At 36.8% G+C, this 25,639-nt stretch overlaps 1 protein-coding gene across 5 annotated transcripts; it reads left to right on the top strand.

Moving 5' to 3' along the window:
• The first annotated feature begins 243 nt into the window (after nucleotides 1-243).
• On the top strand, nucleotides 244-25,577 carry LOC112574788 (DENN domain-containing protein 1A-like). Of its 5 annotated transcripts, none has more exons than XM_025256073.1 (22): nucleotides 244-1,043; nucleotides 1,584-1,648; nucleotides 3,513-3,556; nucleotides 3,871-3,920; nucleotides 4,723-4,830; nucleotides 5,175-5,334; nucleotides 6,476-6,529; nucleotides 6,897-6,958; nucleotides 7,589-7,687; nucleotides 7,934-7,984; nucleotides 8,259-8,304; nucleotides 8,662-8,769; nucleotides 9,882-9,990; nucleotides 10,121-10,257; nucleotides 10,659-10,781; nucleotides 11,311-11,370; nucleotides 12,088-12,120; nucleotides 15,811-15,852; nucleotides 16,919-17,035; nucleotides 17,243-17,316; nucleotides 18,035-18,197; nucleotides 18,706-18,879. In XM_025256073.1, exons 1-22 carry the CDS (start codon nucleotides 1,027-1,029, stop codon nucleotides 18,742-18,744), a joined length of 1,761 nt encoding a protein of 586 aa, XP_025111858.1. In that variant the 5' UTR covers nucleotides 244-1,026; the 3' UTR covers nucleotides 18,745-18,879. The 5 variants fall into 5 exon arrangements, with proteins under 5 accessions (XP_025111858.1, XP_025111859.1, XP_025111855.1 ...); XM_025256074.1 differs by having other exon boundaries at nucleotides 245-1,043; nucleotides 18,709-18,879; XM_025256070.1 differs by having other exon boundaries at nucleotides 251-1,043; nucleotides 18,737-25,577.
• The last annotated feature ends 62 nt before the right edge of the window (nucleotides 25,578-25,639 follow it).

Here is a 25,639-nt window from a genome sequence, read left to right as displayed (position 1 = left end):
ATTGAGTGTACTACAGATATACAATCTCTTCAGAGTATTGATCCTGCTTTGTGGATGTGAAACGTGAAATCTTATTCATATGGAGGAGTGAATCCAGGATTCTAGAACAAGTATCTGAGAACATAAAATTTTTAGTCCACTTGAAATATGTATATTGTTGAGTGAAAATGACCATTTATTAAATTATAAATCAATACATTATAATTTGTGTACATTTCACAAATATTTTAGAACACTACATCTAAACTAAGATTTGAAATGACTTTCCCAGTTTGTTTCAATCTTGATGGTCAAAAAAGGTTCTTAAGTCATAGCAGTCGAATTTTATGTTGAAAATTACTTATCCTTATTGCAAAATGTTTGGTTCTGGTGTTATCTGCTTCCATACATTTACCACTGCGCCTATAATTTTCCATGAAAACTGGACGAAACATAAATACGGGGACTAAACTGACGCCACGTAGAAAACAAAACTAATATAAATAAGGTTAATGTACACCATTCATAGTTCCGTGAGTTCAATGCGGCATAAAGCCAAACATGTTAAGAACTATCAATCAAGAATCTAGCTGAAATATGGGTACAGTGTTTATACTTGTGTCTCGATTTATTTACTACCACGTCTTTCAAAACACGCGCCGTCCCCTAACTAGTTCGTTCCCTTACTGAGCTCACTCCGAATCCTGTGTGTTGCATTCGCGTGCGCATAATAAGAGGAGCCTGACGACACAAAAAGAACGTGTTCTTTCCCAGAGGAAACATTGTCACTGTGAAATGCGGAAGCGATTCACGAACAAGACTTTAGGTCGCAAGCCACGGCCCGTCATGTCACAAGCCTTTCCGGGGCCTCACACCACGTGATCAAAACTTACAAAATGGCGACTGCGGGAGAACTTCCGCTCTGTGGTTAACGCTAAAGTAATGACACAAAAATCCCACGTCGAGTGACTGAGAATATCGTGATTACAATAAAATTTATGATTATTATCATTATTAGTGCCATCAGTCCGTATAGAAGCAAACAGAATGGGTTCAAGACTAAGGTAATGGAAGCTGAACGCGCTTTGATTATTTTGCTGCCTATTTGGCTTCAGAGAGTGATGATCTGTTTAAATTTTGTTAATATTTTACTTTCTCGTTTGATCAAAGATTTATAAACCGAAAATTGAATACTCGAGTATCACTGGGGTAGTTTTGATTCTGGGTTAGAACAAACTTTTCTTTTAACTTTGTTGCGTCGTGCAAGCTCAATCATTATGACCATGATGGGAACGCCTCCGCTGTTACACTGCTCCTGTTCAATGCTACAATTAATATAAAAAGCTGCACAGTTAATGGCGTGCACTTGCATGTTATGTGAATACTTTAAATGTAGTCAGACTATTAGTAACAGACATTCACTTCTGATCAGTGAACAGATATTAAGTGAAAGCAGTGTTTTCCAGTTATGTGAAAACTTGGTTCAAGCAAAGGTAATGGAAAATTTAAATATTGGGTAAATATCTTTATATTTTATGACAGACGAATTAGTCATTCTAATACAAATAATTTTCAAATTATGCTCTGTCTAAATACAAATCCAGGTCAAACCCAGAAAAATTGTTTGAAGTTTTTGCTGAAGTTGGCAGACCACAGGACGAAGGCCAAGGTAATTACCATCATCATCATGATGTTGTTGTCATAGTCATCATTGCCTTTATTATTGTCATCATCATCTTCATTATTGTTATCATCACCAGCAGATCTCAGATGTCAGCTTGTGCATCTTGAAATGTTATTGTTTCATCTTGAAAAAGAACAGGCTCCGAAATAGTTGATCTGTAGTCATTAATAATCTGCTGTCATCTATTTTGCACATGCATTGCCAATATCAACTGAGCAATATCTGCACCTTACTGTGGGCAGTAAACTGGAGACATTTTCTGACACTGTATTCCTTGTTAAAACAGCTGTTTGCTGATTGTCTTTCATTTAGTTTTCTTTGTGAAACTAGCTGGGACCAAAGTCTTGTCTCGCCATGAGACCACTTAGAGGTTGTCAAAGTTCGATCAAGTCTCTAAGTGTAGTAAATGGTGAGTCTTGTCTCAAGTTTTTCTTGAAGGCTGATCTGCCCAGTAGAGACGGCTCTCCCTGACTCTAACTCGCTTGAGGCTCGCTAAAGGTGGCTGCTGCATACTTGATGCTGTGTGAAGTGGAAAGAAACCTTCACATAAATAGAGTATTTTGCAATTGAACTAATTTTATTGATTCATGGGATGACTTAGCATTATATAAAAGATTAAGATTTGGACATTATGACATTCTGGATATCGTCGAAGACTTGCAATGGTACTTAGAAACTGCAAATTGGGGGCGCAAGTGTGATTAGCCCTTTGTTTTTACTTGACCTTTCTTTGCTCCTCACATGATGATAGATTTTTGTGAATCTCTCTTCCCTTCCATTGCTGACATTGATAATAAAAATAAAATGTTTAGCAATTTTAGCTGTTGACTGGAACCCTCAAGGGAAGAGGAGAGTTGGGAGATCAAAGCAGACTTGGAAAAGAACAGTAAAGATTGAGGCAAAAGATGTTAGAACCACATGGGCTCAACTGAGAGGGGCTACCAAAAACTGGGTCTGCTGGCGAGGTGTTGTTGTGGGCGTATGCTCCTCAAGGAGTAACAATGAATAAACTAAACTAATTATACTTTAGCTAAATTGTAATGGTACATCGAAGCAAAGTTATATGTTACCAAAATTATCAGTCATTTTACCTACTGACTAACGATTTTGTAATGCTATATTTGTGAGCTTTTCTCACAAACTCTTGATTATTTTCAGTCAGTTTGAGATGCTTTCTAGTCTTGCTCATCAACACTGATGTTGCTGCCTTGTCAAATGCTATTTGCCAAAAAACAGAAAATCATGGAAACAGCAAATGCAAAAATACCTCATTTACCTAACAAGAAAAGTGCAGCATAACTCGGCTTTTCGTGGAATGTATCTTTCAGACAGCATGCAATAGGCAGGAGAGTGCGGTGTAAAGTCATGTTAACCAGTTAAGTGTCCTCTGATTTATAGATGTACTATGATTTTTCTGGTTTGCACATGTGCATGCATGGGCTTTCCAGGTGTTCCCCGAATTCGGAGTATCAAGGCCACATGCAAACGTCAATGGCACATTAGCTGCGCTGTGGTGAAATGGGTGAGAAGGCTCACGCTATTGTCGCTCGCCTGGTGACTGGCTAGCTCATGGGAGGTTCCAGGTTTAGCGAGGGGTAAAATGCCCGTGCAACAAGACTTCGGCCCCAGAATTGTTGCCTTTGGTTGGGGTGGGTGGGGCTGAGACAGAATAATAGATTAAAAGTATGTCAAGCTGTGTTTTATTCTGCAGAATCGAAACAGCATAACTTGTTTCTTGCTGTTGAAAATGATTTTTTCGTTTGCATGGCAATCTCTTGATTAAATAATAAAACGAATTGTAACTTTTTTCCATATTTTTTAATTGTTGGTTTTTATTTTTTTTCCCCAGATGCATTTATCTTACAGAAGTACCCTCCAGATTATAATGATCAGGTGAGACTACTCGGGGAAGGTCTGACATATGGATTGCATATTCTTTATAGTCTGAGTTAAAATAACTTTTTGTATATTTCCACAGTTCAAAGTCAAAACAGTTTTTTTCATAGATATTTGAATATTTTCTATAAATTTGTAATCAATGATGTAAACTTTAAATAATTGCTTTTTGATTTAATAACATAATCTCTGATTAGGATGATATGAAAAATGCATACATGGCTGTCAAAATGAAAAATCATTACTTTAGGTAATGTGTCACATATAAGATCTATGAACATTTAAATATTTAATATTGTCATTGTTCATAGGAAGTGCTGAGCAACATCCCCAAGTTTGCATTTCCTTGCTCATCTAATACGTAAGTTGACTGTTTGATGTTGTTAATTTTAGTCTTCTTTTTACAGGCTTGTGAACTATGCATTTTCTCTATCTTCTTTAATTAATGTAGTCCTTAATTGATAATTCTACAGTGAAGATTGCAAATACATTGAATGCACTTTTTAATGATGTATTTTAATGACTTTTTCCTTATCTTTCCTGGCCCTACTCTAAGGTGAGCAGACGTTTCAGGAGTGAAAGCGGGACATATACCAATCATGGTGTTGTGCTGAAAAAAGCGGGAAGCGGGGATGTAGTGGTGGGGGGACATTTTATGAGCAGGCGGGACACACAGTCAAAGGCAGGACTTTTCCATCTAAGCCTAAATTGGGACGTCTGGTCACCTTACCCATCATTTACATCACAAAATGGTGTCAAAATGATGTAATCAAATTTGCTGCTATACTAGTGTTGTAAGACATACAGTGATAGCATTTTGTGGTGTTTAAAACCTGACATTAAAAGTCTACTAACATAAAATCTAATATGGGTTAGCATAGGCTTTGAAGTGTGAGTCTAATAATAAACCTGTGTGAAGTCAAAATGTTGGTCTTTTGCAGCATGTAAGTACAGCTGCTGTACTCATTACAGCCCTGAAAATGTGCAGAAGTCATTTTCTAGTCTGAAGATATTTTACTGAAATCACTAATATTAAAGTCACTAGAGTGACAGAGTCTGAGAACATTGAGTTCTGCATACTTTGAATCTCGTAAAAATGTGGTATGACAAGTGGATTCCATGTTTGCAATTCACAGGTCAATCAGTTTGTTTCATGTTTGCAGGGCACAGGTCGATCAGTTTACATTTGTCTTCACGGATATGGAAAGTTTGTATCGTTTTGGTTACTGTCGCCATGGGACTGGTGCACAGACATGTTTGTGCATTATTAGGTAGGTGTGATTTGTTGTGCTGTTCCCTTGTGTTAATGTTAAGTTCAGAAGATCAGATGACAAATGTTCTATAAACTGGCATGCAGATAAGTGAAAAGATTTAAACAACATAATAATTGTTTAGCTGTCTTTATCATTTGAGGGTAATAAATAATTTATGAAACTGTGGTGTGAATATTGTCAAGAAGTTAAATAATAATAAATGCAAAAATTTTTAAAGTGCATACTCGCACTCCTTAAGCACTCTTAGTGCTAAAGAACAAGACATGGGAAACATATGAGGGACAGGAAAACAAACAACATATGAACTATGAAAGAAGAAACAACTATGAATGTTTTTGCAGCTGCCTGCCATGGTTTGAAGTATTCTACAAGATGATGAACTTCCTCGCAGAGCTCATCAACCGTACGGAGAACGGTAACGTCATACCTTTTCTCAAGGCTGTGTACGAACATGATCTCCCTGTGGCTGATGTGCCTGTCACCATTGTTGCAGGACAAGAGGTATGTCATAGGCAGTGTTTACGCATTAGTCATAAATAAATAATATTATTCATTACCTTGTATATGTGTAATAAAAACATTGGCTTGTATAGCGCCTTATCCTGCCATGTGGACAAGCTCAAGGCACTTCCCAAATGACAGAAGAAGATGTGATGTCAAAATAAGGTGATGACAAAATGTCGGTGTTTAGATGACTGTACTGCACACCAAAGATCAGCATCCACACACAGCATGAACCACAATCTGCAGTCCAAATATCAAATGTCATACAAGCCGGAATACACTCCACAGCAAATGCAACAAATGTATCAGACCACATTGTCTGACTGGAACAACGAATGAGCCCAAACACACTCAAAAGTTCACTGATCAACAAAAGTCAAGTGTAAGTGGAAGCTCACACAAGTGCACTGATCATAAAATCTTCATGTTGAAAAAGAACTGAAGCCACCGAAATGGAAGAGGCCTGATGGCAGGCCCATCAAAAACAAACAAAATCACAAGTCCAACATGAGAAAGATGTCAGATAAGACAAAAATATGACAGAGCTCTGCCCCCCTCAAGCCAGTTAGGTGAAGGGACATCACTCTATTACTAGTAAATAAACCAGTAATAAACCCAAAGACTTGCATATTGACAACATTATTTACATGAGACATTAATCATAAATAAATAAGTAGCAAACTTCAAGACTTAACATATCAGAAGAGATATCAATATCTTAGAAACTTGGGGTGGCCTAGAAAATCTTGCTCATGCCTTTCAACTTTTGTTGAACTTTTTCTGAAACACAAATTTTAATTACGCTCTATGTGTGTATGTGTGAGTGAGTTTTGTGATTTAAGCACTGTGTGGATGAACATGTGCATGCATATGGGTGTGTTAGTAACAGTAGAAGTGCTGAGTTACCTAATAGCAGTAAGAAGTAAATAGAAATAGTGAGTTATCCGTGAGTGTGTGAGAGTTGTAAAAAGGAGTGAGTAGGACAATAGTCCTACTGGTGCTGGTGTTAGAGAGTGACCAAGGTTTAGACAGTAGAACAAGCTGCAGTATGTTAAATTTTTAATGCACTAATGGTTTCAAATAATAAATAATAACATTCAAAAATGCGTAGTTAGTGCTCACCTTGCATATCTTTCAGATGTTCAACTTTACAGCTCCAGATCCTGCAGCATTACCTAGTATTCCAGCCAGTGTAAGTACACTTTATTGACATTCAGCAAATATGTTCTGCACATATATTCAACCCATGTGTGGGTATATGAGGAGATGTAGAAACTAACCTCTTGTGAGAGTATGTGAAGAGTTGTATATACTAATCTCTTGTATGAGTATGTGAGTTGTAGACATTGACCTCTTGTGTGGGCACTTTTGTGTGCATGCACATACATTGAGAGGAAATGTGATTTAGATTAGTAGAAACTTTATGGTATGAAAACCTTGATGACGTAGAACTGCCCAGCAAAGTAGAAATTAACATAAGTCTTAAGAGCTGGAATTGAATGTTTGCTCTATCCATAGGTCAAACCCTTAACACATGAGGGAAACCCTTTCTGTTTCAGAGAAACCTGACAGAGTATTACAATGCCCTTGACACAAATAATATGATGATAGTGTTTGCAAGGTGAGAGCCAGATCCTTGTGTGTTGAAGTATATTATGAGTTTCCAACAGTGCTGTTTTCCCAACAGTAGTTTGTGGAAGTATGCCGGTCAGTTTGTGCCAAGAATGCTTTTGTGAGGTGATCTAATCCTATGCTTGTTGCATATGTATTTATTTATCTTTTGTTTGTGATACATAATGTACCTTTAGCTTTAGAATTTTCTTCTGTGAATTTTTTTGTAAGTATGGCCAAAGATACCTTAAACTTGTTTAGAAAATGTTATGATCTTGATGGTATCATCCATGCTGCGAACTAAACTTATTACAGAAATAACCTTTTGATATGGACAACCAACAATTTTATTGTAAACTATATATATGTATCTAATATGCTCTTGATCTCTTGCTTTATTCATCGCTAAATATTGCACTATTCATGCTAGCTCTTCATTTTCTATTTCTTTGCTTTAAAAATAATCTTATTCCCATAAATATATACTATATTAGCATCATCCTTTTGGGAATTGTGTGCTTAGAGGCTGATTATTTTAATATTTATTTTAGATACTTATGTATATTACATTATTACATTACATTTTTTTAAACTTTCATTCCTGAAATTTTGAATTGAAATATAAATATCTTTGCTGCAGTATGCTTCATGAACGTCGCATCATTATAATATCCAAAAAGCTGAGCCGTGTCACAGCCTGTATACATGCTGCTGAGGCACTCCTTTATCCCATGCATTGGTGGGTTCTTGCCTCATGTTAGTGTTTGATCTGTTGACATGCTATTCTAGCAATAGAGTCATAAAAACTATTTGAAATTTCCTGTTCTGATGTGTAGTTTTTGTGCAAATATGCCTTGAAGATAACTCTGCCCTTTTATTGCCATGAGATACAGTTTGATAAATTAAGATGCTAGAAATTGGACTGTTTGATATCATACTATAACATCTTCTTTTTAGTAGTGTTTTAACAATTTTTATGTTTCAGGCAACATTTATTTATTCCAGTCTTGCCAGAGACTCTCCTTGACTATGTTAGGTGGGTATTAAGAACCTTGCTTTGGTAGTTTCTCTTGCACTGTATGTGGTATGGTCTTGTTCTTTACATTGTATTTCACCTCAAAGATTTTAAGGAAAACAATTTTTTCTTGTTGAGATGCAAAAGTTTTTTTTTTTATCTTAGATTATTATTTCAATTTATTTCATTTGTATCATTCAGATTTCCATCTTAAAAATTTGATAGATTAAAATTAAATGTGAGAAAAACAAACTGCACATACAAGAGTATATTCTGTTGATCTTTCTTTGTGCAGTGCTCCTATGCCGTACTTAATAGGCGTACACACATCATTATATGAGGTAACTTAAAAACTTTTTTTAAAATTTACCTAGTAATTTGATGCAACTACTTCTGTCTTCAAAACATCTAGCATTAAATGAAGCTTTAACCAGTCATTTACCTAGTAGTTTGATACAACCATTTCTGTCTTCAAAACATTTCAAGATGCTTTACTCAATCATTTGTGTGCCCTCCACTAGTCCTTTAAAAACTTGTTTCATTTTTCATTTTATTTTGAGATAATGAATTATTAGTTTGGTCACCCACATTTCCTTTGCCCGTTTCTTCTCTCTCTTCTTTTCCTTTTTTTCTTGCTTTTTTTAATATAGGAAAGTCACCATGAGAATGTTTTACACAATCTGTTTTGCTCTTTGCAGATTGCAAAAAATAAGAACATGGACATTGGAGATGCAGTAATTGTTGATGCCGACAAAAATGAAGTCTCCACAGCATATGACGACCTTGATGCCCTGCCCGTGGATGTGGTGAGTTTTTATCTGCTATGGATTTCTTAGTCCCTGATCTTGTGCCAGGCAGAGAGCTGTATATGAACATGGGCCAAAATGGTGATAAATGATGTCAAAGTTTTGCTATAGGATATTAGGATGTTGGTATTTTGTGAGTATACTTATCATTGATATAATAATTTAACAATTTGACTGTTGGCCTGAAATATAAGTGGTATTTATCTGCACTAAACTGCTAAATAGTTGGTAAGCTAAAGGGATAGTGAATAAACTAGATTACTTAAATAAACTCAGCATAGTGACTTACAGTAATAATGATAATAATAATAAGTTTTAGAGTCCCCTACCCCACTAACAAACGCAGGCTTACACACACGAGCACACATGTATCAGCTGGCTTTAAATGGGTCTTACAAATTCATTCATCATTGTCCAGATTTATATCACCACTCTTACAAATCATAATTTACTTCAATTCACAGCTGTTTCACACTCTCTTTCTCACACACATATCAGAAATGTAGCCATGTTCATTTTTTATGCTTTAAAGAGGCGCAACAAGAACGTTGAAAGTACTGGACAAACAACATGACTCCAGGTGGTTGGACTCACGGGACTGGTCAAAATGTAAACAGGCTGGGGCCAATGGCCTAATAATATGTGTGTGTGAGAGAGAGAGAGAGAGCGCGCATGGGTGTGTGCGTGTGTAGTGCGTGTGTAGGTGTAGGTGTGGAAGATGAGAGAAAGAGAGAGGGGAAATGAAGAATAGTTGGTAGGAGTGTAAGTGCTAGGTAATGAGTGATTGAAACGATGCGAACATATTTATGCACTTCATGTAATTTACTTATTCTACTTGTGCATATTCTACTGCCGAGGACGAAATGTATACCATGCCTTGCTTTGAAAGGGTAGTCGACCCACCAAAAAAATAATTCAATTCTGTCTCACACACACACACATGCTCATGTAAAATTGGCAGTATACCATCTTTCTTTTCAATAGGTACTTATTAATAGAACTGTTATGGAACTGTTGGGTTGAGTTTTCAGTTGTTAATTCTATGAAAGAAATGTTCTTATTCTCATTTTCTACTTTGAAAATCCTGAAAGAAAACAACAATGTTTTCACAGTTGTCATATCTGAAGAAGAATCTGAAGCCAGAGAAAGTGAAGAATTCCATGATGGAATCAGGTGATGCCATCTCCAAGGCATTTTTGCGGGCACTTGTCAAGCTTATAGGTATGTGAGAAATGTTTATTCAGATGTTGATTTCTTGATGGCAGCATTGTTGACAATGATTACTGCAGAGTGTTAGCATGTGATTTCTCATTTTTCTTGATTAATTAAAAAAAGTTTAAATTATTCACAGGTGGCTACAGAGATGCATTAAAGATGCGCCCCAAGGAACCAATCACTTTTGACAGAGATGCATTTGTACTGTCGAGATCATCTACTTCTGTACAGGCATTCCTGGAGAATATGCTGCAGCTTCAGATCTTTCAGCAGGTACTTTCCTGGAAACTATTTTTGTACAGTGCAAATGTAAAAATTACATATTTGAGGTGAATCCTGGAGTCTGTCTTGTTTGATGCTGGAATGATGCAGCATACTTTTCCCATTTGAATTAGCTAACCCTATAGAGGGCTGAAGGAAAGAAAGGTAAGTAGGGAGAGATGTTTTCCCCATCTCCTTGCACTTCCCCAACACTCAGAAGGTCATTAAATTACCTTTTCCTTTTTAGCATGTAGGATATTTTCGCTTACTGAGAGATGCATACGTGTGCTTATCTGGGGGTAAGAGAAAGATTGTTTATAATTAGTAATTTTGACACAGCTGTGCAGTAATATTGAAAGAGCTGTCTCATTTAACTTTCAGCTTCTAGACTGTCCCTTTTGATGTTTTTACAGTTCATCAAGGAACGGCTTGAAATTCTGAACAGTGGAGAAGGCTTTGAAGATATATTTGAGCGAGAGTGCACATTGAGTGCTGATAGAAACACGCAGACCCTTAGATACAAGGATTGGCTGTCTGTAAGTAAAATAAATAGTTGGTTGTCAGTAAGTAAAATAAACTTGTCTATCCTAATGAAGGCCAAGAAATTATTGATTTCATTTTCTTATTGCACAAGGTGAGCAAGCTTATTAGGAGCTGAGTGTTGGAATTCCTACTTTACGCAAACATCTTTCCTGGACTAATGCAGAAAAATAATTAGTATGTCTATCTTCTGTTCATAAATGGGGGTGTTAAGCATGCTTCTAGAAAGTAGCAGAATTTTCTTCAAAGGCAGCTTCAGCTGTAAACAGCTGCCTTCATGGTGAACTGTTGCCTTACCTTCATGCATTATAGTGCCTGATTAATCAAATTATACAAATTTTGAATTTCTAGGCACAGAGCATTAGATCATTGATCAGAATAGGAGAGTGTGATCTGTTTGGAAAAATAACAAAAATAAAAATTACAGTTTGTAAAATGTATGAGTTTCCTTTTGTTAATGCTATTTTTATGTGTCAGTCTTGTGAATTTTGTGAATCCTAAGTTTTTCTTTTGCATTTCTTGCAGAAACAAGGGCGCAAGCTGAAGGACGGGGGAAAATATATATTTTCTGACATGAAACATATGGTTAGTTGGTTTTTATATCTCTTCTTTCTTATCTACCTGTACTCTGTGTGTGTGTGTGCGTGTTTTGCCTAAATAAACGTATGAACCAGCTTCAGAGAGCTTTTTTCAAATTAGTTATATGGAGAGTATATTTATGGAAACATTGCATTATACTGGATAGTGGTGAAGTTAAATTGCACCATTTATATGCTTTGACTGCTTACAAGGATTTCTACTAACACTTCTTCAGTCTTTCAGATTTTTGTCTTGCACTGATTCTCTTGTCTGTAGCATCTGAAACAGCTATAAATGATTGTTGAATGTTTCTTTATCTCACTCTTTGATATTTTATAGGTATGGGGATTTCGTTTATACAACAGCCTGTATTCTGAGCATGCAATGTTTTCATCAAGAGAGAAAAAAGTAGTTTGTATATTGAGTTTTACAAAGTTTGTAGCATTTCAGGCAAGAGGTAGTACAGGGATAACAAAAGCACTTTCTGAAAAAGACACCAGTGAAGTTTAGCATCTGAAAAGTATATTTTTATTTCATATTTGATAAAGCTAATATATCAGTAGAAGACAAGAAAGGCCATAATGCAACTACAACATTTTTAAGTTGTCATATGCAAGTATTTTGAAACAAGACATTTCTCCATTAGTCGATGGCTGTGGTGTGAACTAAAACAAAATCTTGCAGCTGTTTGTGTTTTCTGACATGTCTGCCTTCCTCCTGCAGGCTGCACCTGTGGTGTCCACTGCTGTTCAGTCTGTAAGTTTCTTGCTGTGACCAGCTCTGAAATAACCTTGTAACTTGTTTCCTTAAACAACCTGTAACATCTTGATTTGTCCCCTGAAATGTTCCTTCAAATGGTATCTCATAGATGCAAGCAGATAGCCGATTGGTCAGACATGGGCTGAAGCTCGTGGCTGATTGGTTCTTTAATACAGTGGTCTGTCAGTCAGCTAGCTGCTGGTTGACTGGCTGAGACTTATCATGCCACATTGCTAGCTCACCAGATGACCTACGGCTACTGCTTGGTCTCAGGGATGCAATCTCCCTGCACAGCATTCAGCTGTCCCAAGATGAATATTTACAGTGCATGAGCTGCCATAGCTCCCTCTTCCTGCATGCTTTGTGTGACTCGATTGTATTACAGTTTGTAAACTTAGTTTGTCGAAAATCTGTACCTGTGAAAAGTGCACACATTCTAGAAAAGTTCGTATATTTTTGGAGTTTGTTGACCTGATTTTAGTCTCCCCATGTACTAGTTCCCTTAGCTCTCCTTTACCTCGGTCGCCATGTCCTTGCATCATGCAACCTTGTGATGGAACCATCTCAAGCAGCACTATCAAAAACTTGCTATTTCCTAACACCCATAAACTTACACATAAAACAATAATTTGCACACATAAAATTAAAGAGTGCGTTTTTAAACTATGAAATTTGCTTCTTCTGCATGAGCCATTTTCTTTGTTTTCTTATTAATAGTTGAAAGAGCATATGTGAAAAGATCATAAATCTGTTGTAATGAAGTTTAAAAAAGGCTCATGAAATTTTTTTTACATAAGATGAAATCAACACAATATAGAAATGAAACATGCACAATATTTGACTATTTTATTATGTGGAGTTCAAATAGTATTTAGTTTTATACTGTCAATAAGATTTTTTATGTTGGAAATGATTGTTAAAATGGGCAAGCTCTAGTCTTTTCTAACATGACATTTAGCTGGCTAATATTCTACTATTAAAAATAAGAAAAGATGTGGATGGATTTAAATGTAACGGTTAAAGGGAGAAAACTAGTAACAAAACAGTGCTAAAGGTTATTGGGATTTTTTGTCACTCTGTAACCTGTTCTTGCAGAAAAGTTGCATTCTAGCAGCCAATTCATGTTAAGAATGGTTAAGTATGGAAGCATAAAGGGGGAAAAGTATTTTAAAAAAAAGAAAGTGTTGCATTTTTCCATTACTCAGATGATAGTTTGCATGGCCCCTCGCACATTCAAATCACAACCACTTCCTTTAGTGTAGACAGCACTCAGAAGGTTGATTACATTTATTGTATTTCACTGAATAGTAAGTTCTGTCACCTTTATTATGTTGTACTGGTTGTTGTAGTATAGAGATTCATTATGTTTATCTTTTAATTGGCTGCAGTACTGTTGCATCAGATTAGTGTCGGGGAACTTATTTTTGTTGCACAAAAGAGTAAGACTAGAAACAAAATGAAGTTAATACATGCTTTAAAATAAGTGTAGCAAATCTTTCTATTTAATGAATATCGTCAAGCAGTTCTTTACAAAATTATTGCATTAAAAAACTATTTTAAAAAGTATTCCCTTTAACATGCAAAAATCTGCTGGATCAGTTTTGATACATAAAATATTCCCTTCAACATTCAGAAATCTTTTGGAGCACTCAATTTTGATACATAAAATAAATATATGAGATTGTTGTTAACAATATAAAGTCAGTACATGCACATCGCTTCAGTACAGTGGATTTAAAAACAAAGGTGAAGGTCATCTTATGAATTTTTTGGGGTTGCTAGGGAGTGAAGTGTTAAAGACCTTACTTTGTTCTCAGGGCCAGTTTTAGGTGAGAGCAGTGTCTCCTCTCCCTTACCTTCCCCAACACTCTATAGAGTCAGGTACTTATTTCCGCCATCTGGGCACTACACGAGTATTAAACTGGTGCGCCTCTCAGTTCGCATGCCAGCGCTCTAACTACTCAGCTATCTACTTCCCCAGCTGACTGGTCAGGATGCAAATTATTTAATAAAATTCACTTTAATTTTGAATTGGTCTGAATTGGCACCATATTAAGTTATTCGGCCTTAGTAGCAGTTGTTCTCTGCAGTTATTTACATGTATAAACCAACTGATAGAGTGTGGAGCAATGAAGATATCCTGAAGATGAAGATAGCCATTTTTACATGGATTCACACAACTTACAGATATTTGCACACAGCAGATTTTCTCTCTTCTCAGGCTGTGTGCAGTCTGCAGACATGATTTACATTTTGCAAAGATTGTACATGGGGACATCTGCATTAAGATTATTAATGAGAATTCAGTTGATCAATTCTACTCTGTTGTTAGCATGTTTTGCATGGATTTAGGAACTGCAGCATGCAGACTGTATTAGTAAAGTATGATAAAACAGCTTGATTTGTCCTCTAGGCCCATTTTTGTGATGCCTGTTACATTGTTGGGAATGTCGCATGTTGGATGTGGAGAATTAAGATCTTTCTAAATTTTTGTTGAATTTCATTAATTTTATTTTAGCTTTTTAACAGTTGTTTCTGGAGTATGCTGTAAATGCTTAAAAATATTTTTTGTAGCAAAAAATTGGTAAAAACTCTTAGACAGCAGCAGTGCCATGCCTGTAAAAGTGACAGTTGTAGTCACTGTTGTAATGCTTGTAGCACGTACAGAACACATCAACCATGGACTTTTGTATGCAATCAGTTTTTGATTACTTGTTTTCTTATTCATTTTTTTGGTCAAGTTTGTAGTTTGGAGGGCCATTAGGAGCTTAAACTTTTAGTATCCATGATGTAGAAGTTAAATAAATTTTTAATAAAGGATAAATCCTGAGTGATAAAAAAAAAGTTTAGTAAGATAAGATTTTCCAAATATTCATCTGTTGCATAATCCTATCTCTTATCATCCATCATCATAACACAGTCCCATTCTGAGATTCCAGGATTAGGTTTTTAAGTCTTATTACACATACCTTGATAATTTTAGATCATCAGTATAAATTGCAGAATAGCTTTCATGCATTGTTAACTGCAGTACACCAGTCACCATAATGTAACCTGATGCTAATCTTGTATATGTCAGTCTTCCTGCAGCTGCTCTTACCATATCAACTGAGCAGATGAACCATGACTAATGACAGCACAGATTTGTTTCCTTCAGGATCTGAAACAACTTTTATACCAGCTGTTAGCATATGCATAACATGACTAAAAGGCTTATGAATAGTTGCAGTTGTGTTGCTTTTTTTTTCATTTGTTTATATATTTCTTTATTCCCATATTTCTCAAAACATACCATTATGGGAAATAATAAACATGTAATTGCATCAGTAGTAAACTAATTATTTTTATTATCACATCTTGTTCTGTATGCTCTATCATCATTTAAAAAAATTGATTTAACTAGCATTAAATGTTAAAATAATAGTGATCAGTATGGAATCATTTAGTTGTATTAGCAGATTTGGGTGGTTAAAATACTGTGATCATTTGCTTGGAAGTGTACCCATTCTACACATGCAGACATGCACATGCATGTTTTTTGTGCGTGGAGAGGAAATGTATAAGATGATTTGTGTAGTTTGTATAAATGTAAAAATGATATATCTTATGGGTTATACATTGCAGGCAACTTAAAGCAGATGAATCACATTTTTCATCATCAAAACTGCTCTTGATATATTTTTCCAGGTGAAAAACCAGGGTAAAAAGGCCATTTCAAAGATTCGTGAGGTTGGTACTGCCTCTCATCCAATATAAAGAGTTTTTTTTAGCTAAAATTGCAGTTATTATGCCCTCAGGCTACTGTTAAATATAGCATATAGTGGTTGAGGATGTATTGGGGTATATCCTGGAATACAAGAGATTTGGATACAAATTGTTTGAAACATATATTTTTTCTGAAGACAAGACATCATTTAAATGTGTGCTTTGGTCATGTGCTTTGGCACTAAACTTGGAGGCAGAAGCTACTGGTGTTGGTGATAAAACAAGGTAAACGACAGGAAGTGTAATTTTTTGGCTTGAAGTAGGCTAACTCCTCTTTGTCACCTCAGATGTGCAAGGTATATTAGAACAGCATTCACACTTGTCCTAATGACACTTGCTAATATTCTTCACACAAAGGCTGAAAGAATGCCAGGTTTATTTACAATATTTCATATCCATAAAATGTAAGGAGTTTTCAGACTTCTAGTTAAAATTGTCATGGCTCGACATACCCCAGATAAAATTTGATTTGGTGGGGGTTGGGGAGGGACATTTATTGACCAGTGGCACAGAAAAATATGTCAGTATAAGTGTATTTATATTATTGTGATCTTTATCCTTAACATCAAGAACTTGCTTTAATTATTAGTGCCGTGCTTTTGATTTATGTAAATAGTTTTATCACTAACATTTGGTAACTGTTACAAAATATCAGCTTTCCATGTCAGGTTTATTGCAAAAGGTCTTATGATTTCTTATATATTGAGCCTTCTTTGTGATTTGGATTTCTTGTAAACATGATTTATTTATGCCTGTTACTGTGCATTGGAAAACACTCCATATAACATTGGGGGAAACACTTCACAAGTGTTAACTACACCCACTGTATAAATTTATATGTAAAGTGAACTATAGCAGGAGTCTTGAGGCACTTCTGTTTATTTCAGTCTGAATCTGACTTCAACATAGCATTAAAATTTGTCTTAGTTACTGAAATAGTTTCTTGCTGTTTCAGTAAGATACTATGGCAGGACAGACTGAAGATTTTTGACTAACACACATGCTAGAGCAGTTTTGGTTTTTTTCACAGATGAATGAAGGAAAGACGAGCAGTCCCAAGATCAGTGGGGGTGTGACCTATTCCAGGGAGGCTGGAGAACGCAGCCGACCAGCGACTATAACAGTGCCTGCACGGAGGTTAAAACAGGTATTTACCATATCAGCCTTTTCAGTCAGTCATGCTTGCTACTTGGTCTTTTAGTCAGCATTGTGAGACGGTTTACGTAAGCGGTTTTCAAGCATTTGTCATCCTGTATGGTTTTATGGTCATCTTAATTGAGTTCTCCTTGGTGAAAAAAATTTGAAGCCAACTGTTGTAGTTTTTTTTGTTTGATGTTGTATTTGTTGTCTACAGCCACCAAGGCCACCTCCACCATCGTTAGAGAACAGACCACGAACAACAGTTGGACCAGCAGGCCTAGAGAGAAGGTTAATGTCTACATGATGACTTGTCTTTCTGTATTTGAGCAAATCTTCGTTTTTGTATTTATAGCTGGTTTTTTTTTTTTTTAATCAAAGTTAATATTGATAAAGATGATTGTGTAGCCACAGGATCTTAGAGCGTAGGTGAGCTTACCATGCATTTGACAAAATCTTAATTGCGAAGGGGTTTCATTGCAGTTAAAAAAAGTGTTAGAAAAATGGATGTCTAACAACATTAAAAATAAAAGCAAATGATAGTTAGAAAATATGGGTTATGTAAAAGATGTTTACAATAAATATTTATGAAAGAGATGTAAGTTGTTACCTTCCTTAGAACTTGGTGATATGTAAGAACAGCAACACAGCTTGATGAGCTTTGAGATCATTAGTCAGTGTCACTCTGTTACTAGGAGCTAGATTAGTTCTGCTGCACTGCAATGTCAGCTTGTTCAGTTAACATTGGTATGAAGACCTTTCACACCCTGGCCCTTCCATAGGCGCGTGTGTGAAGTTAATTTACTTCTTAATCTTTTTATGATGATGACAGGTGTAATCTTGTCATCTGAGAAAGCTTGAATGGATTTATGTCATCCTAGCACTGTATAAAATGCGTTCATTGAAACAGAAATGAATGCCAAAGTTATAGCCTGGGCTTGAGAGAGGAGAAAAGAAAGTCCAGGAGCAAAATCTGCTTGCATTGACTGCATACAGTCTCTCTCTTCAGATCAAGCAGAACTATGAGCGGCATAGGGGATGATAACATCTTGCGTCTGAGTTACTACAAAGTTGATGTGGGACTGATTGATGACCCTGACATCATGAAAATCATGCGCTCTGCAAGTGCTGAGAACTTAGCTTTACCAGAGGAAGCTTTGCCTTTCAACCAGGTTAGTACACTAACTAGTTGGTTGAAAAGTTTATTTGACTGTAGCAGTGCCCACACAGCTCATCCTGTTATACAAACAAGTTCAATTGACAAGCAAAACTTTAAAATCACTATGTGCCGATAATGTTAACAGTTACAGTGTCCTAACTATAGTGTCAGTTGACACATTTTGCTATTTAAGGTATGCCAAACAGTTGCCATTCCAGTGTTGATATTGCCATTTAACAGTCATCAGAGACTTGCTCTGCTGAAAATTGTGTAATTCCTATTAAATGAGATTACTATTGAGGTTTATGACTCATCAAAAGGCTCATTTCAAATAAAAAAATTTATGAGCCATGTAAATCTTCACTATGTTTATGTTATTCTTCTGAGATCAACTTTGAATTCTTTTTGGTTAGCACTGTTTAGTACCATTTCAACTTTTTGCGTTTGATAGTTATTTTATCAGTTACGATTGCAGTTTCTTACATTAAATGTATCATCTGAAGTTTTCCTGTATTTGAAAGCAGGTTTATTATTTGTTTGGGCTCATGGCAGAGCTCTAGTGATGAAGACGTGTCATCCACACCTTCTAGCGAAGCACCATCGCCGTCTTCAGAGATATCTTCAGGCATTCCTTATGAAGACCTGCAGCACAGTCTGGCACAAGATTCTATGTCTTTGGCAAGTTCCAGCACAGACAAAGAGAACATGCCAGAGATCAGGCCAAGGAGTGGTCGACGGTCAGCTCAGGTGGACCATGCAATCTCTGACCGCCTTATTTCCCCCGTGATTTCGGCAGGGCACCCTGTGGCGCCACCTCGTGGACTTCACAAGGATAGAATCTTGGTAGAGCCAGGCTCTACCAGCCAGCCTTCAAAGGGAGCACCAGTTCCTTTACCAAGACGAACATCTTTGGACAGACCACCCTGTCCACCCAGTCAGTTGCAGAAGGACAAGCCACTAATTCATTTTGATTCAAGTGAAAGCGAAGTGGACTCAGTAGAACAGTTTGATCCTCTCCGAGAGCCCTTCAGTTTGGAAGCCAGTGTAGACGGTGTGTCATCTAGTTCTTCAGGGCTGTCCAGACACACCAGTTCCCGCAATTCTCTTGTAATGCGAACACCTGCATTTCGGCGGCCTCCACCCGAGTCACCACTCCGACCCGGTTATCGAGATGAATCGCCAGAAAAGGAACCTTCATCCGATCCACTAGCAGATTTGTTCGATCCCCTAGCCCGTGGTTCAGGTTCTTCTGAGGAATTAAATCCAAAACGTTCTCCCTCCATGGCTGCAAATCAGAGCAGAATGACTGATGGTAGCAGCGCTATGTCTGCAGACTCCCTCATGCAGGACTGGACATTGGAGCACTTGGCTGGAGGCCTGGCATTCTCCTCAACAGTCCCTGCTGGCAGTTCTTTGACTTGCCTACACCCTCCTGCCCGTACTGCTTCTCCTCTTCCTTTTGTGGCAGACACAAGCCCAGCGTTCCACAAACCACCAAATGTTTTGCATCATTCTCTTCCCAGACCTTCATCAACCAGCGCTTTCACACCAGCACCACCGGCTACCCAGCCGCATACTAATTCTGTGTTAATACCACAGAGGGTGTCGCCGGTGCCTGTGAGTGTTGGTCTGCAGAGTCCAGATCTGCGTGGCCTCAGAACCTTGAATGCAGGAAGGTGTCCGGGGTCAGAGTTGAGAAAGGGAACCCTTCCTAGTGTCCACCAGAGGAAGGCGATGTTTGAGAACATGAGCTCAACTCCGCCTCCAGCTCGCCCTCAGGCAGGGCCATATAAAAAACAATGGGAAACATTTGATAACTGACTATATGGTCGGTTTGTAGTGGCACTTCTAATAGCATGCCTGTTTATTGTTTACTTCTTACTGGGTGCTCCTGGATTTTGAGACTTCAAACCTGCAGGTGAAGAAATAGTGTGATATGAAGACAATGCCAAATAGATGAGAGAGAAAGAAAGCAAGAGAGAGGAGAGGGGAGGGAGTACAACATATTTTAAAATAAACTTTTAGAGAGAGTGCTCAAAGTTTTTGTTTATTTTTCAATTGGTTAGTCTTAAACTTTCCTGACCTGACTGATCTTGCGATCACTTCTGTTACATGTGTCCAGCTCGCCTGATGTAGATGTCTGTCCCTTTTTTTGTCCAACCTTTTTTTGTTGTCTGATGTACTTTTACATAATTTATCCCTTATTTTTTTGTCATCATCAAATATGTGCCTGTTTTGGCCCACAATGCTTATATTTATTGCTGCATATAATGGTGCTGGTTTTAAAGTCAACAGTTTGTGGTGTTGATCAATCTAACCTAACTATTGGACTGTTGCAGGAAACTTCAGAATTCTAGGAAACAATCTATTTCATGCTTTCTTTTTAAGCATCAAAGCAACTTAAAAAAAAAAGTTTTTATTCTGCTTGTCATATTTATAGTAAGTTAATATGTATTTAACATATGCATTAAGACGAGCCAGGGAACAAGTGAGAAAAAGATTACGTGTGAGGAGAGAGGAGAGAGAAGAGTGTGTGAGTTCGCGTGTTTGTATGATGGCAGAGAGTAGAAGATATACAGCCCTGTACATCTTCTCAAATCTTTATATTGAAGCATTATCTAGGTTTTTGTTTAGAACTATCACTTAGTTTTTGAAAAAAATGCAGTATCTCAACACTAATTTAAAGCAAAGCAGTGCAGTTATGCTTGAAGGAACTGCGTTGTAGATTCTTTGGCTTTGTTTTACATTTCTTGTCCTTGTTGTTTTGCTTCCTAGTCCAAACAGCTTGTGAATCAGCAAATCTGCACTGGCTTATCTATCTGCATGCTGCACAAATTACTCATCACTTTCTGTTGTAAATTCAGTCCTGCAAAGTGAAGACCATGAAGACCACGCTACATCTTTTTTCAGTCAGAACACTTGACCTGCTAATGCTGAATAAGAATTTTATCTTTGACATTATGAGCATTAGCTTCAATCAGATTTGCCAACAGCAATAGAGTAAAATGTCGATGGCACAGCCACTGCAATGACCTTATACATCTGTTGTATCACCAAAGCAAGAGAGTAAACTATCTGTGGCGTGAAGATGTCTTCACTAGCCTTTATGCATGCCTTTAATTTGTGGCTGATACCAGCCGAGTCCTTCCTTCCACCTTTTTTCGCTGATGTTGCTGGTTGTTCTGTCCCCTCTTAAACATCTTTTTCTACTGCTTTGGCTTCGTATTCTATTTCTACTTCTGCTGCTCCCACTGATTGTGCTTCTCCTTCTTCTGTTTTTACTGCTGCTATTGGTGCTAGTTGCTCAAAAATGGTGGGACAGTCTAGCTATAAATACTAGATTCATTTCACGTTCAGACTTGAACAGGGTTGTTGACCTCGTTTTCCTGTATCATTTACTGTCATTGTGTATAAAAATACAGGGTATCTCCAGAAGTTATTGATACAGTAGGAATCTGTAATTTACATTTGCTTTATTTATTCTTTGAGAACAAACAAAAAAAGATAAATTATGGTGAATATCATCAACAGTGGATGATATATGCACAACCCTGAAATTATGGACATAAATATGGTAGGATGCATACTGATTGTTAAACAGTTCTTGAATTATAGCAGTGCAGACTTTTTTGCACAGTCTGCAGAAAAATGCGTAGTCCATTTAAATTATTGTGAATTATAAAATAACTGTATGATATTATGGTAACACTATACTAAACATTAGAGTTGTTTCAAATTATAAGTTTGTATATACCTGGGATATTTTTAACACATCCTGTCTGTTAAAGGTAAACTAACATTGAGCATTTGGGCTTCTGATAATGGGTTGATGAACAGGTGCTGGGGCAGGCTTCTTATGTCTGCATCTTTATCATCATTTGTCATTGCTGCAATCATTGTAACTATCATCATACAGTCTGTAGCAAGCAAATAAACTGGCTGTAGACTGGCATTTGTACAAGAATTCTGTTAATGTGATGTGAACACAACAAAGGAAAGCCTCTTAAAGACTGAATCTTATTTAAATATCTTGGACTTAAAGTCACAAAATCTTGGGGGTTGGGGGGTGGGGAGAACTTTGTTGGTCTTCAACCTTGAAACAGCCATTAGGAAAAAATGGTCAAGACCTTATCTTTGGTGTTTGTGCCAGTGCTCCATTATAATATGCTAGAAGTTATTGCATGTTACTGCTTTCATTGAAAGCAAAGTAGCATCCAGAGCACGTACGCATCAATCCTATCCTTGTAGTTCTTGTCCTTGATGTACAAGTCTAAACGTTAGTGCAGTTTTTGGAGTAAACAGTTTTTTTATGCAGCAAAATAAATTTCTTTCGAGATATTTCTTTAGTTATCTATGTCTGTTCTTTTGGCACCATATGTGTTTAGGAACATCCCGCAGAATGTGTCAAGGCCAAAGCTACTGACAGATGACACCCAGACAAGTCCTGAAATATCAGAAATCACTTGTAGTGTCTGCTGGGGTCACATCAGGCTTACCAGCACAGAAGTAACAAAGGAGGGGGGTGTCAATACTGTGGTCTTCAATAATCATAGTCAAAACTAAACAAAACAGATAACTGGTGGTATATAACCTAAATTGCTATTGAGTACTTAAATAGAAAACAAATGGTTGCTTGGTATTTTTTAACTGGGGCTTTTAGTTTTAGCCCTGTGAAGCAACTGTCATGTGAAATCAACATTGCTTCCAATAATCTATGTCTTTTGTTTGAAAAGCACAATAAAGTGTCAAAGAATTGTACAACCCACTTTGACCCTTGGCTCCATGACAATGGCCTAATCTCAAATGGCCTCAACATTATTGGAAGTAAAGAGTCGCACTGACTTTGGATTTATGTGAATAGTACTTTATTCTTGTGCATTTCTGAGTTACTATCATGTCCTACCTTTTTCAGTTCCATATACCATTGTTTCTGCACAATGAGATTTTCCATTATTTTACTGATCAGTCTAGCTGACCAATGAAAAATTGTCTTGTTAATCTCTTTGCACCAGAAGCAGTCTATGACCTCCAACCTCATCAAGACAATTCTCAATGATCAAAGAGTTCCTTATTTGTTGAATCAGCTTTTTATTTCCAAGACCTGTCAAATGAACATGATGAATGAAAGATATGAACAGTTTTCAAGATTATCATACTCAAGTTTATAGTTTGTATTTTTAGATGTTCTTGTTTTGCCAGTTCATGTCTGAGTACATTGTTTTGAGAAAGAGACTGAGTTGAGTCTTCCACTTGATCAAGCTTTGAGAGCGTGTCTTGGATATTCATCTCTGATGTGTAGCTTTGAACATCCAATTGCATTGTTATGTTGTAATAATTGTAATAATTTATTCTCATTTGTTTATTGTGTGGTTCTAAATGTCATATCCTTTTTTCCGCAATTATATGTTAAACGAGAGAGCTGATACTTGGTTATTTGATTTTCAGCTGCTGTACTTAAGAACGAGAGTCCAGGTAGTTTTTCTTCATAAACACTTTTCTGCATAAACACTTTTCAATCATTCAATGCCATTATGAGATGATACATGCTTGCATGTAATATCTATCCCCAACAAAGGATGAGCAAATATAATCAGTGGCTGAATTTCTGACAGTCCTTGCTACTGAGTGACATGACTGTTTTGATATTGCTTGTGCAACCATTTACGGTTTGGTACACAGCTGTGATAGCTTTCCTCCTGCTTCATCAAGATGTGATCATCTAAAGCACAACTCATACCAACGCAAGACATCTTGTACCTTCACTGTGATTGAGACTTCAACCGTAGCTTTTCTTCTTTCAACTTCGTCTTCAGTCTGTCTGCATACAGACTGTTGCAAGTTTTCTTTTTTTTTTTTTTTCCAATTGAGATTAAGAAAATGTTTCACCAGCATTTTTATATATAAAGTATATTTTCATGTATTCATCTGTTTCTTTAGAAAGGATGATATTTAAGAGGTAAAAGTAATAAGATGCCTGCTTATTATTTGTTTTTGTGAAATTGAACTACCAGTATCTTTGCTTTTGTCGCCCATCTTCCCAATGTACATTTTTGTATGACCTAAATTTTAAAGCAGTGTGAGCTGCATCAAGTCTTGAACAATGTTAGTTCGTTATTCACTATTGACAATTACAATTCATGTTTTTAATAATCATTTAAAGATTTTAAGAAAAAAAACTACCTAACATGATTTGATAAAGACTGAAGAGGATTATGTAGATTTTGCTTTTCCTTGAAAGGTTTGACCACAAGGGTATGCAATAATTAAAAAACCACTTCCGTTCATTTTTGTTTTTGGGTATAGTGACTGAAATCAAATGATGTAATGTTTTTAATGAATCTTGTGACTGATTGCAGTTCATTCCTACTTTTCATGTTTCTCAAATTCATAGGTTATTTTCAGTATATGTCCATTGAATTATCAATAGTTTTATTCAATTAACATCAGATGCGAAGAGAATAAACATGTATGTTAGACAGCAAAAGCTGGCAAGAGTCAAGACACAAACGCTGGCTTTTGATGAACTGAAGTCTTCTCCATTTTGTGCAATAAGCTAATAAGCAAGAGCTGCTTGATTTTTCACCACATTCTTTGTACATGGCTTATGAAAAATAAATGAAACATGTTAGCAATAGCTTTTTGTGAACTCCGTGTTTCAGGTCTCATGTTGATTCACAGACACCTGTTTCTTTTGTTATGTGCTGGGACTTAGTATCTTGTTTTTGCTTCTGCAAACTAGAGAAGGTTCCAGAGAAACAGTATTACTGTGTTACCTCACATTCCCTCCTCACCCTCTCCCACCAGCACCGTGTGTACAACTACAATATTACTATTTTCTGTGGATATAATGTTAATTTAAAGAGCTGGCCCTGAGATGTGGAGTCTTTAACACCAGATTTTTCACCTTCCGAAAAGGTCATGGGATTACCTTTTCGTTTAATAGCTAATTAATAGACTACTCGACCTACCTTTAGTCCAAGTTTACTTCTCCACAGTCCATCATACCTAGTCTATGTCCCCAGTCTAGAGCCCTTGTCTACGTGTCCACAGTCTAGAGCTTGAAACATCAGATGTCCACTATCTCTGTATACAAGAGTTCTTATATTGTGTAGCATGGGTAGGGTGCTCTATGTCAGCATGTCTTGCTCATATGTAGTAGTACATGTGTATAGCAGTACACGTGTGTAGCATGAACCATGTGTACAGTCCGTATACAGCAGTCACTGGCTTTCTCCTCATTGTTGACACCGACAGAATTAGAACGAGTCCTAAAATTCTGTACGTCCTTGGTTTGTGTATTCTACATTGTACATCTTGGTGACAGCAGTGGTGGGGAAACAGTACAGCTTCTGTTGTAAAAAGAAAATAAACTTTTGCCGGTCAAGATGTGAAAGCTCTGTATTTTGGTTTTTTGAACAGCTGCAGAGTGTGTGTGGTTCCCTGTGACTGGCGTGT

Source organism: Pomacea canaliculata, linkage group LG11 (assembly GCF_003073045.1).
Source record: "Pomacea canaliculata isolate SZHN2017 linkage group LG11, ASM307304v1, whole genome shotgun sequence".
NCBI classification, from domain to species: domain Eukaryota; kingdom Metazoa; phylum Mollusca; class Gastropoda; order Architaenioglossa; family Ampullariidae; genus Pomacea; species Pomacea canaliculata.
This window is presented reverse-complemented; position numbering and strand designations above follow the sequence as displayed.